Source organism: Apium graveolens, unplaced genomic scaffold (genome assembly GCF_009905375.1).
Source record: "Apium graveolens cultivar Ventura unplaced genomic scaffold, ASM990537v1 ctg1513, whole genome shotgun sequence".
Classification (NCBI taxonomy): domain Eukaryota; kingdom Viridiplantae; phylum Streptophyta; class Magnoliopsida; order Apiales; family Apiaceae; genus Apium; species Apium graveolens.
In genome coordinates, this window is record NW_027417274.1 from 57,413 (window position 1) to 72,585 (window position 15,173).

General features: G+C 36.4%; 2 protein-coding genes and 1 long non-coding RNA gene across 3 annotated transcripts; all 3 read left to right on the plus strand.

The window, feature by feature from the left end:
* The first annotated feature begins 5,712 nt into the window (after positions 1 to 5,712).
* On the plus strand, positions 5,713 to 7,233 carry LOC141699929 (eukaryotic initiation factor 4A-1-like). Its single transcript, XM_074503727.1, has 3 exons — positions 5,713 to 5,770; positions 5,994 to 6,418; positions 6,520 to 7,233. Exons 1-3 carry the CDS (start codon positions 5,728 to 5,730, stop codon positions 7,159 to 7,161), a joined length of 1,110 nt encoding a protein of 369 aa, XP_074359828.1. The 5' UTR covers positions 5,713 to 5,727; the 3' UTR covers positions 7,162 to 7,233.
* Positions 7,234 to 7,686: 453 nt separating this feature from the next.
* LOC141699932 (eukaryotic initiation factor 4A-6-like) lies at positions 7,687 to 10,179 on the plus strand. Its single transcript, XM_074503729.1, has 6 exons — positions 7,687 to 7,863; positions 7,969 to 8,056; positions 8,154 to 8,208; positions 8,647 to 8,743; positions 9,242 to 9,503; positions 9,785 to 10,179. The coding sequence occupies exons 1-6, from the start codon at positions 7,687 to 7,689 to the stop codon at positions 10,177 to 10,179; spliced, it is 1,074 nt and encodes a 357-aa protein (XP_074359830.1).
* Positions 10,180 to 12,397: 2,218 nt separating this feature from the next.
* LOC141699930 (uncharacterized) lies at positions 12,398 to 14,279 on the plus strand. The gene is made up of 2 exons (XR_012566164.1): positions 12,398 to 12,696; positions 13,855 to 14,279. It is a non-coding gene; the product is annotated as an uncharacterized LOC141699930 (long non-coding RNA).
* The last annotated feature ends 894 nt before the right edge of the window (positions 14,280 to 15,173 follow it).

The following is a 15,173-nucleotide window of genomic DNA, read 5'->3' on the forward strand; positions in this document are numbered from 1 at the left end:
TGGAGAAGTTGTATGGAGTCTTATCTTGCAAGTAAAGATTTATGGGATATTGTGTCTGGACCTCATTCTATTTCTTGGCGAGATACTGAAGAAAATCACAATGCTACTAAGGATTGGAAGAAGAAGAATGGTAAAGCTGAATTTATCTTAAAGAGGTCCATTTCAGGTGAATTCTTTGATCATATTATTTACTGTAAATTAGCTAGTAGTATCTGGGAAACTCTTAATAGTCTATTCAATAAAACTGATGAAGAAGCTTCGTTAAGGGTATTAAAGAATGAGCTTGACAACTTCACACAAGGTACTCTCCATTTCATTTTATTTCTTGAAAATCAAGAACCTTTGTTCAGAGATTTCCAAACTAAACCTGAAAGAGTCGGTTTCTGACGCTCGGTTGAAGTGCATTGTTGATCAAGGCTTGAAGCCTGGGTTTATTCCCTTTGTGAAATCAATCCAGGAATGGACTATACAACCAACTTTTGAAGAATATGAGAATATTTTGGTATCAATCGAGGCCTTAGCGAAGAAAATGGGAGATATTGCAACTAATAATGAAGAAGAAAGTTCTTTGAATGCGAGGCAACCTGAAACTAATGAAGGCAAAGGTAAAGAGCAGGTGGATGGTGTGATTTATTTTAGTAACATTTCATATAGGTACTATGATTCAAGTTTCCATTTTTATTGTTAATGTTTATCTCTTGAATTCATGGTAGTCCTGGGCGGTTGTGCACCAGAAGCTTCTCAATTCAATAAGAATATGACTGAGCCGTAAGTTTACCTTTTTTCTGATTTCCAAATTATTGGCCCTAGTCTTCTTGTTGATAGTGTATAAATATGTTTCTATAACTTTCAACTGTTTGTATGTAAACGGGGAAAACAAAGATGCATAAACCTATCTCAGGCTTCTTGCTTTTTTATTTCTGAAAGAAAACAAATACATATATTGACAGACTCTCAAATAAGATCCTACAAAAAAGGACATGACAACAGCTACTTCCTAAAAACACTCTGCCACGATTAACTTATTCCATGTTCCTAAACACACGCCTATTTTCTGAAGACTGAATCAAACTATACGTTAACTAATTCAAATACATGTTTGAGATTACATATTCAACAATCCCCCTTTTAAGCTCAAACATGTCCGTTTAGACTTATAACTCCCAAGAGCTTTCTCATTTCTTCAAACTTAGTTTTGATCAGAGCCTTCATCATTATGTCTGCCCTCTGTTCATTGCTACTCACATGCTTCAGAATGATCTCTCCCCGCTCTACGCATTCCCTAATAAAATGATACCGCACATCTATGTGCTTGCTTCGTCCATGAAACATCTGGTTTTTCGCCAAATCTATAGCTGACCGGTTGTCAATGCATAAAGTTACTGGACCAATGACCTCTGACGTGATCTGACTGAGTACATTTCGAAGCCATATGGCTTGGCAAGCGGCTGCGGTAGCAGCCATAAATTCTGCTTCGCAAGAAGACAGTGCCACGCAGCGTTGTTTCTGCGATACCCAAGTTATAACACTGTCATTTAAGTAGAAAACCATCCCGCTTGTGCTCCTCCTATCATCCAAATGGCCTGCTAGATCACTGTCAGAGAACCCATTTAGAACATTGTTCTTGCTGTTCTCAGAGTACACTAGACCAAACTGAATTGTCCCTTTCAAATATCGCATGATTCGTTTCACAGCTTCCAAATGAAGTTTTGTAGGTCTCTCCATATGACGACTTACAATTCCCACACTAAAAGCAATGTCTGGTCTTGTATGTACCAGATAACGGAGACCTCCCACCATACTTTTGAACATAGTCGCGTCCACTGTTTCACCTCTTTCATCACTTGTGATCTGCACCTTTGGATCCATAGGATAAGTTGTAGGGTTGTATTCCAACATACCAGCTTTCTCTAGAATTTTACGAGCATATCCTGACTGTTTAAGCACAATACCGCATGCATTTTGCTCAACTTCTATTCCCAAGTAGTAGCTCAGTTTTCCCAAATTATTCATCTGAAATTTTTGGTTCATCTCAGTCTTGAACGTGCCAATCAACTCAGAACTCGAACCAGTGACTAGTAAGTCATCTACATATACCGCTACTATCAACATTTCACCGTTTTCGTTTCTCGTATATACTGCTGGCTCGTAAGGGCACCGAATGAAACCCAATTTTTCAAGATAATGGTTCAGCTTTGAGTACCAGGCTCGTGGAGCCTGTCATAAGCCATAGAGGGCTTTCTTTAATTTATACACCAGCTGTTCTCTTCTCTTTTTCTCAAAGCCTTCAGGCTGAGACACATATACATCTTCCCTGATATCTCCGTTGAGAAAAGCAGTCTTCACATCGAGGTGATGAACCTCCCAGTTTTTCTTAGCTGACAGAGCGAGCAACAATCTCACTGTTTCAAGTCGCGTTACTGGAGCATAAACCTCATCGTAATCCACTCCTTGCTCTTGAACGTATCCCTTGGCGACAAGCCTTGCCTTGTGTTTAACAACTCTTCCATCAGCATCCTTCTTAAGCTTGAAAACCCATTTCAGCCCAATAACCTTTTGTCCAGGTGGCAACTTTGTTAATTCCCACGTCTCATTTTCTTCGATAGATTCCATCTCCTGTTCCATTGCTTGTTTTCATTTAACATCTTTGACCGCCTGTTTGTAATTTCGTGGTTCATCAACTCTCATTAGATACAGTTCATCTATTGTCTCTATTTCTTCTGTTTCCTCATATATATCTCTGATTGGCCTGGTCTTTCTTGGTTCAACGTTGTCATCGTAATTTTCACTATCAAGCTGGTTGATACTGGTTTGATGAGAAACACTGGCTGAAACATTTCCTTGTGAGACATTTTCTTCATTTTCTTCTATGAACCCAGGCTGACTATCACAATCATTTTTATTTTCAAGTTGTACAATGAACTGCTCTGTCGTGTTTATTTCAGTATCTATTTTACTCCACGACCACAATTCTGATTCTCTGAATGTCACATCTCGACTCACACAAATTCGATCAGCAATAGGGTCATAGAGGCGATACCCTTTTGTGCCTGGTTCCTTCCCTAAGTTGATGACCTTCTTACTACGATCCTCCAGTTTTTGAATACACTTGGCTGGCACTTTCATGTATGCTAAGCAACCAAAAACACGAACATAACTTAGATTTGGTTTTCGTGCGTACCTTGCTTCATAGGGTGTCAATTTAGTGAGAGCTCTTGTAGGAACTCTGTTAAGAATATAGACTGAATTCCGGACTGCTTCTCCCCACATTTTAATTGGCAATTTCATCTCCTTTAAACAACTTCTAGCCATCTCTACTACTGTTCGATTGCGACGCTCCACCACGCCGTTTTGTTGAGGCGTGTATGGAGCTGTAAGATGTCGTTCTATCCCGACACCTTCACAATATTCTCTGAATTCACTAGAGACAAACTCACCCCCCCTATCTGACCTGAACACCTTAATTCATTTTTCAGTTCTCTTCTCAACTTGAGCACGAAAGTTCTTGAAATTTTTTAATGCCTCGTCCTTAGTCTTAAGAAAATACACCCACATGAAACGAGTAAATTCATCGACCAAGAGGAAAAAATACCTGTAGCCAAATGCTGTTTCCGGAGTAATAGGGCCACACAAATCGCCATGGATCAGTTCAAGAAACTCCTCAGATTCATACTTTGATTTGTTCGGAAATTTCTTCCTGGCCTGTTTCGACATCAGGCACCCATCACAGTCATTCTCCAGTTGGCCTATTCTGGGCATTCCAGTAACCATTTGTTCCTTCGTCATCATGTGCATTGCATGATAATTCACGTGTCCAAGGCGTATATGCCACAATTTGGACATCTCGTCTACCTTTGCCAACATACACGTCGATCTCTTTCCAGTTTCAATGACCAATTTATACAGACGATTTGGTGCTCTTTTAACTTTCATTAACAGACGTTCCCCTTGATCATAAATCCACAGATAATCCCCTTTTAACACTACTTTGTTGCCATCTTCGGACATCTGCCCTAAGCTTATGATATTACTACACAGGCTAGGGATGTAGTATACATCGAACAAGCATCTTTCTTCCCCATTTTTACACAACATCGTCACACATCCCTTCCCCTCTATCTTGACAGTCGAGCCGTCACCAAAATGTACCAAGCCTGTGATTGTTTCATCCAGTTCAGTGAATTTTTCCCGAGAACCTGTCATATGGTTACTAGCACCATTGTCAAGATACCACATGTTTGTTTCTTTTGTTTTTTTTCTTCTTTTGACAGAATCTTGTGCAATGCCTTATTCTCATCCGTGAGCATCACCACTCCTTCTTCCTTTACGCACTTAGCCAATAATAAGGCTGGTTCATCATCATCATCTACTTGAGCCATGTGTGCCTCTTGCCTAGCTTCTCTGTTTTTCTTGGGCCTTCTACACTCTGCGGCGTAATGTCCGTAAAGGTTACAGTTGTAGCACTTTATGGTACTCTTGTCTGGACGTCCTGCCTTACCTTTAAAGCCTGAAGACCCTTCTTTATTAGTCCGTTTTAACCATTCCTCGCGTGTCAAAAGTAGCTTTCCATTGGCCTTTTCTCGCTTTGCCCATTCTTCTTCTGTCAATAGCAAGCGACTCTCCTTTGTTTCTGTTTTTCCTTTTACACGTTCCTCGTGAGCTCGCAGAGAACCAACAGCCTCTTCCATTGTCATAGTGCTAAGATCACCAAACTGTTCTATAGTAGACGTAATTTGTAGAAATTTGGAGGGGACTGCTCTCAAAAACTTCTTCACTGTATAGGATTCATCCATCTTCTCTCCAAGAGCTCTGATGTTGGTGACTATTCCATTCATTTTCATGTGGAAGTCGTCAATTGTCTCGTCATCTTTCATAGTCATGGCCTCAAACTCAGATTTGAGTGTCTGAATTTTCGCTGCCTTCACTCGTTCGGCTCCTTGGCAAAGTGTCTTAATTGCCTCCCATGCTTCCTTTGCCGTATCTTTATCTGCAAGTGACAGTAAAATCTCCTCAGAGATTCCCTGATAAATCATTGCTAGTGCCACTTTGTCAGTCATATCATCGACTACAGTCTTTGGGTCCTTCGGTTCTATGGCATTCCACACCCCTTGTGCTTTAATAAACACTTTCATCTTGAGAGCCCATGCTGTATAGTTGCTCCTATCAAGCATCGGATATCTCAAACCTATCGACCCATTCTTCAACTTGTTGGCCTCCATCCTCGTTTGTCTTCTGTTTCACCTAGAACTTCCCGCTCTGATACCAATATGTTGATAGTGTATAAATATGTTTCTATAACTTTCAACTGTTTGTATGTAAACGGGGAAAACAAAGATGCATAAACCTATCTCAGGCTTCTTGCTTTTTTATTTCTGAAAGAAAACAAATACATATATTGACAGACTCTCAAATAAGATCCTACAAAAAAGGACATGACAACAACTACTTCCTAAAAACACTCTGTCACGATTAACTTATTCCATGTTCCTAAACACACGCCCTATTTCCTGAAGACTGAATCAAACTATACGTTAACTAATTCAAATACATGTTTGAGATTACATATTCAACACTTCTTACGGTCGCTGTTGAAATGGTATTTAATCTTTGCTAAAATGCTAATATTCATTTTATCTCATCCTTAAAAAAACTCTTAGGAGCAGACTTGCTGCTGATGGTGAAGAATTCTTTACATCATGTGATGAGGTTTATGACAGTTTCGCTGCAATGGGATTGCATGAAAATATTTTGAGAGGCTTATATGCTCTTGGTAAAAGTTCTGAACTTATATATCTTTCTGTTGCATGTTGCTAAATACATAAGATAGATAGCAATGACACATTTTGAGGTTAATTCTAGTAGGAAATAGTAGTAAATACTTCTGTTTATTTCAAATCTCACTAAACAACATTCTGAAGAGCATGCATAGCATACAGTAAATGACAGTTATGTTCAAGTTTATGGTTTTTTTTATTTCTTTCAATGTTGTAAAGGTTTCGAGAAGCCATCTGAGATTCAGAAGCGCGGTATTGTTCCATTCTGCAAGGGGCTTGATGTTATTGAACAGGCACAATCTAGTATTGGAAAAACTGCAACATTTTGCGCTGGAGTTCTGCAGCAACTTGATTATGGTGTTTTGCAGTGTCAAGCACTGGTTCTTGCTCCTACGTGTGAGCTAGCACAACAGATTGAGATGGTTATGCAAGCTCTTGGTGACTATGTAAGCGTAAGGGTTCATGCTTGTGGGCAGGCCAGTATCCGTAAAGATCAACACGTTCTTTCAAGGCGTTTTCATGTTGTGGTTGGTACTCCAAGCCGTGTATTCCACCTGTTGCAAAGACGGTCTCTTTATTCCGATTATATTAAAATGCTTGTCCTGGATGAAGTGGATAAAATGCATTCAAGAGATTATAGAGAGGTATAGTCCTATTAATGATCTAAATGGCTATTATCATACCATCTTGAATTTTATATACTGCTAGAAGCATATTAATCTCTTTAGATTTTGGATTTTTGTAGGTTTACGATACCCTCCGGTTGCTACCACAAAAAATTCAAGTTGGAGTTTTCTCGGCCACTATACCCCCTGAGGCTCTAGAAATCACAAGGAAATTCATGAATAAGCCTGTGAGGATTCTTGTGAAGCAAGATGAGCTCATTCTTGAAAGTATCAAACAATTTTATGTGAATGTTCACAGGGAAGAGTGGAAGCTGGAAACACTTTGTGATCTTTATGAGACTTTGGCAATGGCAACTTCACAAACTGTCATTTTCGTCAATACCAAACACAAGCTTGATTGGCTAACTGAAAAAATGTGCAGCCTTGGTTACACAGTCTCTGCCACTGATGGAGGCATGGATGAGAATACAAGAGATAATATTATGCAGGAATTCCGCTCTGGTTCTTCTCGTGTGCTCATTACCACTGATCTCCTGGCTCGTGGTATAGATGTCCAACAAGTGTCACTTGTGATCAACTATGATCTACCCACTCAGCCAGAGGACTACCTTCATCGAATTGGACATAGTGAACGTTTTGGAAGGAAAGGTGTTGCAATTAACTTTGTGACCAAGGATGATGAGAGGATGTTGTTCGACATACACAAGTTCTATAATGTAGTGGTTGAGGAGCTGCCATCCAATGTTGCTGATCTTCTTTAGTTTGGAATTTATCCGACTAGTTAAACATTAATTATGAGTTACTAATAGCTGCCCTATCTGTGATAAGCCCTTACTAGCCAGTTTTATTTATCGAATTTTGAGCTTTTGATTACTTCCCAGTTCGATATAATTTGATTATCCTGGATTTCTATCTATTGTATTCACTATCATATTCACAGAAATGAATGTATGAACCAGAACCTTTCAGCTCAATGGCTAATTCTTAAGTTTCAACCCTACTAATGCATGACTACATCATCTGAAGGTTTACTAATTTTCTATGCCTTTATCTACAATAAATTTGAGTTTATAAGACATCTTGCATCCCTGTGTTTAAAGTTTCTTAAAGGAAGCTCGGTCTGCACGTTCACAGAAAACGGAAATAATTATGTTTGCGGCTATATGAATTTTTTATTTTAATGACTAATCTAGTAAAGTTCTGTTATCAAAGAAGGTAGCCCTGAATGTAAACCCATTTTGACCATTTGGGTCCAGGTAAGAAGATTATGTGGGGTAGGCCTGTCAATGGATAAAACTGATAAAGAGGCTCGATTAGGTGTGTTAGAAAATGAGCTAGAAAATGCTAAGCAAGGTAATCTGACAATATCTCAGTTTTTCTTAAAAATTAAGAATCTGTGCTTTGAGATTGCTAAGCTAGACCCTGAGAAGCTGATTTCTGAAGCTCGGTTAAGGTGCATTGTTGTTCGTGGCTTGGAACCCGAATTCATACCATTTGTGACATCAATTTAGGGTTGGTCTATGCAACCGTCTTTAAAAGTTTTTGAGAATATATTGGTATCACTGAAGGGCTTAGCCAAGAAGAGGGCTGATTTTGCAGCTGATAATGATGAAGAAAGTGATTTAAATGCAAGCAAGAAGGCAAAGGATGAAGAAGGTAAAATTTTCATTTCCATATAGGGGTTAATATTTATTTACTTAAGCATCGATTCCATTTCTTATGGTTAACTTTTATTTCTTGTTTTCTCTAATAGACATGGCTGGCTATGTGCCAGAAGCGTCTCAAAGTAGTGCAAATGTAACTGAGCCGTAAGTTTACCATTTCTTTTTCCAATTCATTGTTGTCCTAATCTGGTCTTTGCTTTGGTAATTGCTAATTGATTTTTTTGATTAAGCTAAGCATAAAGGTTGCTTGCATGCCAACAATGAAACTCTTATTTCTTTTGATGTACTAAATGTAGTATGCCTGGCACTACCCGAGGCTCTTGAAATTACAAAGAATTTTATATTAATCCAGTGAATATTCTTGTGAAACTAGATGAGCTCACTCTCGAGAGTATCAAACAATTTTATGTTAATGTTAAGGAGGAATGGAAACTGGAAACTGGAAACTGGAAACAGTCTGCGGTCTTTATGAGACTTTGGCAATTACCCAGAGTGTCATCTTTGTTAATACCAGGCGCAAGTTTGATTGGCTGACTGACAAATTGCGCAGCCGTGATCACACAGTGTCTGCCACTCATGCAGACATTTCTCGAATCCATTAGAATCTTTAGAATCTTTATTATCTTTCGACCAAGAAAGTATCATGAAGTGGAAGATGAAGAATGGAAGAGCTGAATATGTATTAAAGATGCCAATCTCAGATGATCTTTTCCATATTATTATTGTTTGTGAATCTGCAAGTAGTATCTGGGAAGCTCTGGAGATACATTTCTACCATTTAATCTACTAGTAGGTTCTTTCGGTACTGAGGAGACGAGGACATTCTGATATAACTAAAAAAACAAGACATCAGTTTTCATGACTTATTTGATGTTTTCTCATTGTCTTTTCTTCCATTTTATTAGTTGTTTGATGCTACTGAAATATCTTCTTATGTGGCTTATGATTAACATCAAGCTGTAGCATCAATTCTGTGTGTGCTGGTTAATTTAGTAATGACAGTTTCTGAAAACAAAACATAAGTCCAACTTACATATTCATGTGGTATAAAGGATTATTTTGTGAATGGTGGTGATATCTTGAACATTTTCACTCCAAATTATGATAACTGGGCCAATTCACACGAACTTGTTATAGTTAAACCTCGTTAAATTCATTTATGTTCGATTTTTGGCAGATATATTATATCTTCCGGCTGCTACCTCCTAATATTCAGGTAGTAGTTTTCTCTGCCACCATGCCTCCCGAGGCTCTTAAATTCACAAGGAAATTCATGAAGAAGCCCGTGAGGATTATTTTAAAGCAAAATGAACCCACACTTGATGGTACCAAACATTTTTATGTTGATGTTGTCAAGGAGGAATGGAAACTAGAAACACTTTGTGATCTTTATGAAACTTTTGCCATTACACAGAGTATCATTTTCGTCGATACCAGATGTTAAATATATGATCCTATTGGGGCGTTCCTCTAATACCTTAAGTTTTTAGATGAGTTGGTTACTCAACATGGTATCAGAGCTTAGGCTGGCGGGAGAACTAAGTTTCGATTCCTGTCACCCCAATATTCTCACAATTTATTGTGGACACTAAAGACAATTAATACCCCAAAGATGTGTGCCGGTGTTCCACTCTTCGACCCATAAATGGGCTTTCGAGTGAGGGGGAGTGTTAAATATATGATCCTATTGGGGGTTTCCTCTAATACCTTAAGGTTTTAGATGAGCTGATTACTCAACAAACCAAGATTGTTTGGCTGACTGACAAAATGCGCAGCCGTGATCACACAGTGTCTGCCACTCATGCAGACATGGATCAGAATACTAGAGATATAATTATGCGAGAATTCCGTTCTGGTTCTTCTCGAGTGCTCATTACCACTGATCACCTGGCTCGTGGTCTAGATGTCGAACAAGTGTCAATTGTTTTCAACTATGATCTGCCAACTGAGCCTGAGAAATACCTTTATCGAACTGGACGTGGTGGACGCATTGAAAGGAAAGTTGTTGCAATCAACTTTGTCACCGAGGACGATGAAATGATGTTGGTTGACATACAGAAGTTTTATAATTTAGTGATTGAGGAACTCCCAGCCAATGTTGGTTATTTTCTTTAATTTGGAATTAATACGACTAGTTAAACATTGATTAAAACTTATTAGCCAGATTTATTTATTGGAATTTTGAATTTTCTTTCAAAGGCCACTTCCCTATTTGACTTAATTTTGTTTTCCAAATAGTGTCCGATTTCTGTACTTGTATAAAAATGCACAAAAAACCTCGGTTCAAAAATTTGGAGATTCGGTCAAAACCCGATAAGTCCGATAAGTCGGGTCGGTCAAGCATTCACCATGTTGTACTTGTATCGAGTATTGATAGAAATAAGCTCGATTGCTAAATATATTAGTTTCAATTCTGCTCATGCATGACTATATCATTTGAAGTTTTCTAATTGCTATGCCTGTAAATATTTAATATACTGGTGTTTTAGCCCTCTTTCATCTTTCGAACTAGCATCTAACCTGGAGTTTGGGATCGAACTCAAAATCGACAGGGCCATCGATTTCAAGTTCTAAACTTAACTTATAAATTATCAGATAGGAGTATTTTTTAAACTAGGCACAAAAACTTGAATTGATATTAAAAAATATTAACAAAAACTAAAAATATGATCGATTCGGCTTTATAAAATATATAAAGAGAATAAGGAAGGTAGAATTTAGGATAAGTTTCATGAGATATCATTGATTTGCGTGTATTGTATGGTACATGCTTTTCTTGTTATCTCAGGAACAAATATTCTAAGATCTATGATCATTATTCTCATCTATAAATTATATACAAAAATTGATTTTTTTATTAAAATATTTACATAGAAAAATAAAAAATAACAAATGCTCAATTACTCTTATGAAATTTAAGAGCTAAATAATTAAAAGCTCAAATTCGACTCAATTATTATCAAATTAAATTCAAATATTTTATCTATTATTTAATAATTATTTTGATATAAATTTTGGATGTCCCACCAATTAAATTTTGACAGCTGATTTTTGGGTTAACTAACCTTAGTCTCACTTATTTACCCAAGTGCAAGTAACTAGAAAGAAAATGGACGAAATGGAGACTTGGTTGGGGTGTTTCATGCTACTCCCTCCGTCTATAACCGTCCACTTTTAAAAAAATTACCCATATTAAGAAGTGATTTTAGACACACAATATTCACTAACTCGCATATAAATGAGATCTTCTTATTGGTGATTAAATAATAAATGTTAATAACCCCCTGCATTCACATCAATTCTACCAATAAAAAGAGCTCTTTTTTATTGGAGTTAGTGATTAATTTGTACCCTTGGGCACACATTAGAAAGACCGTATTAAGAAACTCTAACATTCTTGAAAAAACTATATTAGTTATCGTATTTATTGTATTGACTACATTAACTACACTATTGTGTTTATGGTGAAGAGTTAATCTTGAAAATATAAACTAGAGATACAATAACTGTGTGTGGTGTAGAATTCATCTTGAAAATATAAACTAAATTTTATGATTTTAAGAGTGACATTGAAAGTGTATTTGGACAAATATTTTGAAACAATTTTTTTTTCCAAAAGTGGACGGTTATTTTAAAACGGAGGGAGTAGTGAACAGTGATTGTCAAACAAACATTTGATCCCTCCATCTGGTATATGTCTTGCTTTAACTTGTATGTAATCAAATTAACTAGTTTTTGACTAATATAAAGAAAAATATATGTATCATTTTAAAAAAGTAAAAAATATATTTTAAAGAGAATCAGATATATTTTGTAATAATGTAAGTTTTAAATTTATTTAATAATAATTTAAGTGTAATTTACAGTATAGACTAGTCAAAATAGCATACAAAACTGTAAGGGAGTAACAAAATGGTCTCTTTTTTTTAATTATAAATTTCTTACTCACGTGAATTTGAAGTACCTTTACAAATATCAAGTAGCTGAAGTGTCAAATTAGCTGAAGAAGACCGCCAAGGCCTTCACAAATTTCCATGCATTAAAGACTGTGTACTGCTTGACCTTTACATCTTCGAACCGAATCGAACCGAGTTTTGATCGAATCAAGCCGAGTTTTATTTTTTTTTCTGACGAATCGAGCCGAGCCGAGCTTTCTTATCGAACATAAACCTATGTTCGAGCTCGAGCTCGTGAACTAACGAGCCGAACTCGAGCTTGTTCGCGAACAAATACGAGCCGAACCGAACTCGAGCAGTAACCGAGCCACTCGTTAACAAATAATAAAAATAACTCTACAGGCCCAACTTAGGTAATTCAAGCCCAACCCGATTTATATAACAAAAGCCCAGTTGGAGAGAGAACCTATAAACCAAAGTTCACCAATTCATCTCCCCGACAAAATAATAATAATAATAATAATTCCTTTCTTCTTGTTCTGGCCCCTTCTTCAGTTCTTCTTATCTATGTTCTTCTTCGCCCCTCTAATTTTTTATTATGCTATTATAAGTATAACTCACACGCAATATAGATAACCATCTCAATAAACCGCGGCTTCAGATTTGAGTTTTTATCAACCAAGTACGGCTTCAGCTTCAGGGTTTTATCAAGAATTAAAAAGGGTTATGTAAGCAGGTGTTTGATGATATTTGTTTAATTGGTTGTGTTTTTGTTTTGGTTATAAATTGGATATGGTTGTGATTTAATTTTGATTGTAAATTGGTGTTTTTAGATTTCGATTTGGTTGTGATTTGGTGTGTTTTGGATTGGGTTTCCTTGTCTCTGTTCATCTGTTTTGATATATCAATAGATACAAATGATGCAAGTATAATTAAAATATTCAGAATTATTTTATTTTTTTGAATTTTAACGAGCCGAGCTCGAGTTGAGCGAGTTCGAGCCGAACTCGAGCCGAACATCGTGAAACTCGGCTCAAGCTCGTTTTGCTTAACGAACAAATTTTTGTATTCGAGCTCGAGTTCGAGTTTAAAAACGAGCCGAGCCGAACGAGTCCTTAACGAGCCGAGCCCGAGCTTGTTCGCGAACAGCTAGGTTCGTGAACAGCCCTAGACTTCATTCATCTTCCCATGCATCTACTATAAATTGCATGTAGGTGTAGCTCCTTTCTTTTAATGTGGCTAGTGATTTGCATAATGTTGTAGCCACAGTTCCATGTTTGCTTTTACTTTATGTTAAAAAAAGGAAGCAATACTCTTAAACTTATTCCTGAATTCTCGAATCAGTTCTCTTAAACTTATTGAGTTCTTAATGATTTTCAATGAGGATTTCTTAAACATCAGAGATTGAATCGTATGTTTAACTCACTCAACTGTACAAGATCAAAGGCAATGCATTTGTTTTGTGTTAACAACTCTATCTTGTAATAAATTGATATCACTGAATATAGCTGTGGAGTTTGGAACCAACAACTCCAGGAAAGATTGCACTAATAAGAGCTAGATGAAAAGTAATATTGAAGGTTTACTCTGTAATTTTCACTTTTCATTTTGATGCAATTTTATTTTCGAAAATTTGGTATTCACATACTGTTTGTGTGAACCAGCATCTTCGAGCTCGATTGCTGAATATTTAGTATTTACTCTTACGTAGTAGCTAACCGATAAATTTAAATTGAGTAACTATTGTTGACAATTTTTTTGGGAATGTGAAAATTTGACTATATATTTTTAAATTGAGTAACTATTGTTGACAATTGTTGACATTTTCTGGTCATATTAATTAAGGCCTTTACATCTTCCCCTGCATTTTATTATAAATTGCATGTTTATGTAGGTTTCTTCGCATAACTAGTAAAATCTAGTTTGTTCTCCAACTCCACAACTGATAATGGATTCACATTCACTTGCTCCAAAGATTCTAAACTCTACAAACTACAGAATCTGGAGAAGTTGTATGAAGTCATTTCTCGCAAGTGAAGATCTGTGGGATATTGTGTCTGGCCGAGAAAGTATTCCTCGCTTCGACCAAGAAAGTATCAGGAAGTGGAAGATGAAGAATGGAAGAGCTGAATATGTATTAAAGATGTCAATCTCAGATGATCTTTTCCATATTATTATTGTTTGTGAATCTGCAAGTAGTATCTGGGAAGCTCTGGAGATGCATTTCTATCATTTAATCTACTAGTAGGTTCTTTCGGTACTGAGGAGACGAGGACATTCTGATATAACTAAAAAAACAAGACATCAGTTTTCATGACTTATTTGATGTTTTCTCATTGTCTTTTCTTCCATTTTATTAGTTGTTTGATGCTACTGAAATATCTTCTTATGTGGCTTATGATTAACATCATGCTGTAGCATCAATTCTGTGTGTGCTGGTTAATTTATTAATGTGCTGGTTAATTTATTAATGACAGTTTCTGAAAACAAAAGTCCAATTTACATATTCATGTGATATAAAGGATTATTTTGTGAATGGTGGTGATATCTTGAACATTTTCATTCCAAATTCACATGAACTTGTTAGCTGTTATATTGTTGATAAGATTGAAATATGATATTCGAAACATCAGAAAAAATTGTTGTTTTCCAAGAGTATTGTTCCATTGTGCATGGAACTTTATGCTCTGGAGTCCTGCAGCAGCTGGGTTATGATTACTTGCATCTCCTGAAATAAATTCAACCCAGTACCAGCCCAAACTAAACATGTACTACTGTTTTGGGGAAAAAATATTGAAACTTATCTTAAACTTGCCATTTCATTTGATATAAGGAACTTTTTTCATATTTTAAATATTTAAACTCCAATTGTGACAAAATGAACTAATTTTCTTAAATTTATTGAGGCGGGAGTCAATCGGGACAATTTTGAAAAGCCTGATCCGCAAAAAAAAAAGTTGAATCGGTTCGTGTGCATTAAATACCTCATTTTTTTAAAAATTCGGTCGGCCCCGAACGAAAAATCTGGATTAAAATTCGGCCCAAACCGATTGGAATAAGAATTGAACATATTTTAATTTTTTAATAATATTTAATATTTTAACTTTATTTATTATATACCATTGTAAAATAGTTGATTTGATAAAACCGAGTTCAAAAATCGAATAGATCAAATATTTGTTAGAACTTAATCAATTTATATTCTTATTATAT

Excerpts from the sequence above, each read along its gene's own strand:
- LOC141699929 (XM_074503727.1), top strand. The coding sequence starts at position 5,728 with ATGGGATTGCATGAAAATATTTTGAGAGGCTTATATGCTCTTG. Across the intron at positions 5,771-5,993 it reads GAGAGGCTTATATGCTCTTG|GTTTCGAGAAGCCATCTGAG; the intron begins GTAAAAGTTCTG and ends AATGTTGTAAAG. Across the intron at positions 6,419-6,519 it reads ATTCAAGAGATTATAGAGAG|GTTTACGATACCCTCCGGTT; the intron begins GTATAGTCCTAT and ends GGATTTTTGTAG.
- LOC141699932 (XM_074503729.1), top strand. The coding sequence starts at position 7,687 with ATGGATAAAACTGATAAAGAGGCTCGATTAGGTGTGTTAGAAAATGAG. Across the intron at positions 8,744-9,241 it reads AGAATGGAAGAGCTGAATAT|ATATATTATATCTTCCGGCT; the intron begins GTATTAAAGATG and ends GATTTTTGGCAG. Across the intron at positions 9,504-9,784 it reads CATTTTCGTCGATACCAGAT|ATGAGCTGATTACTCAACAA; the intron begins GTTAAATATATG and ends TTAAGGTTTTAG.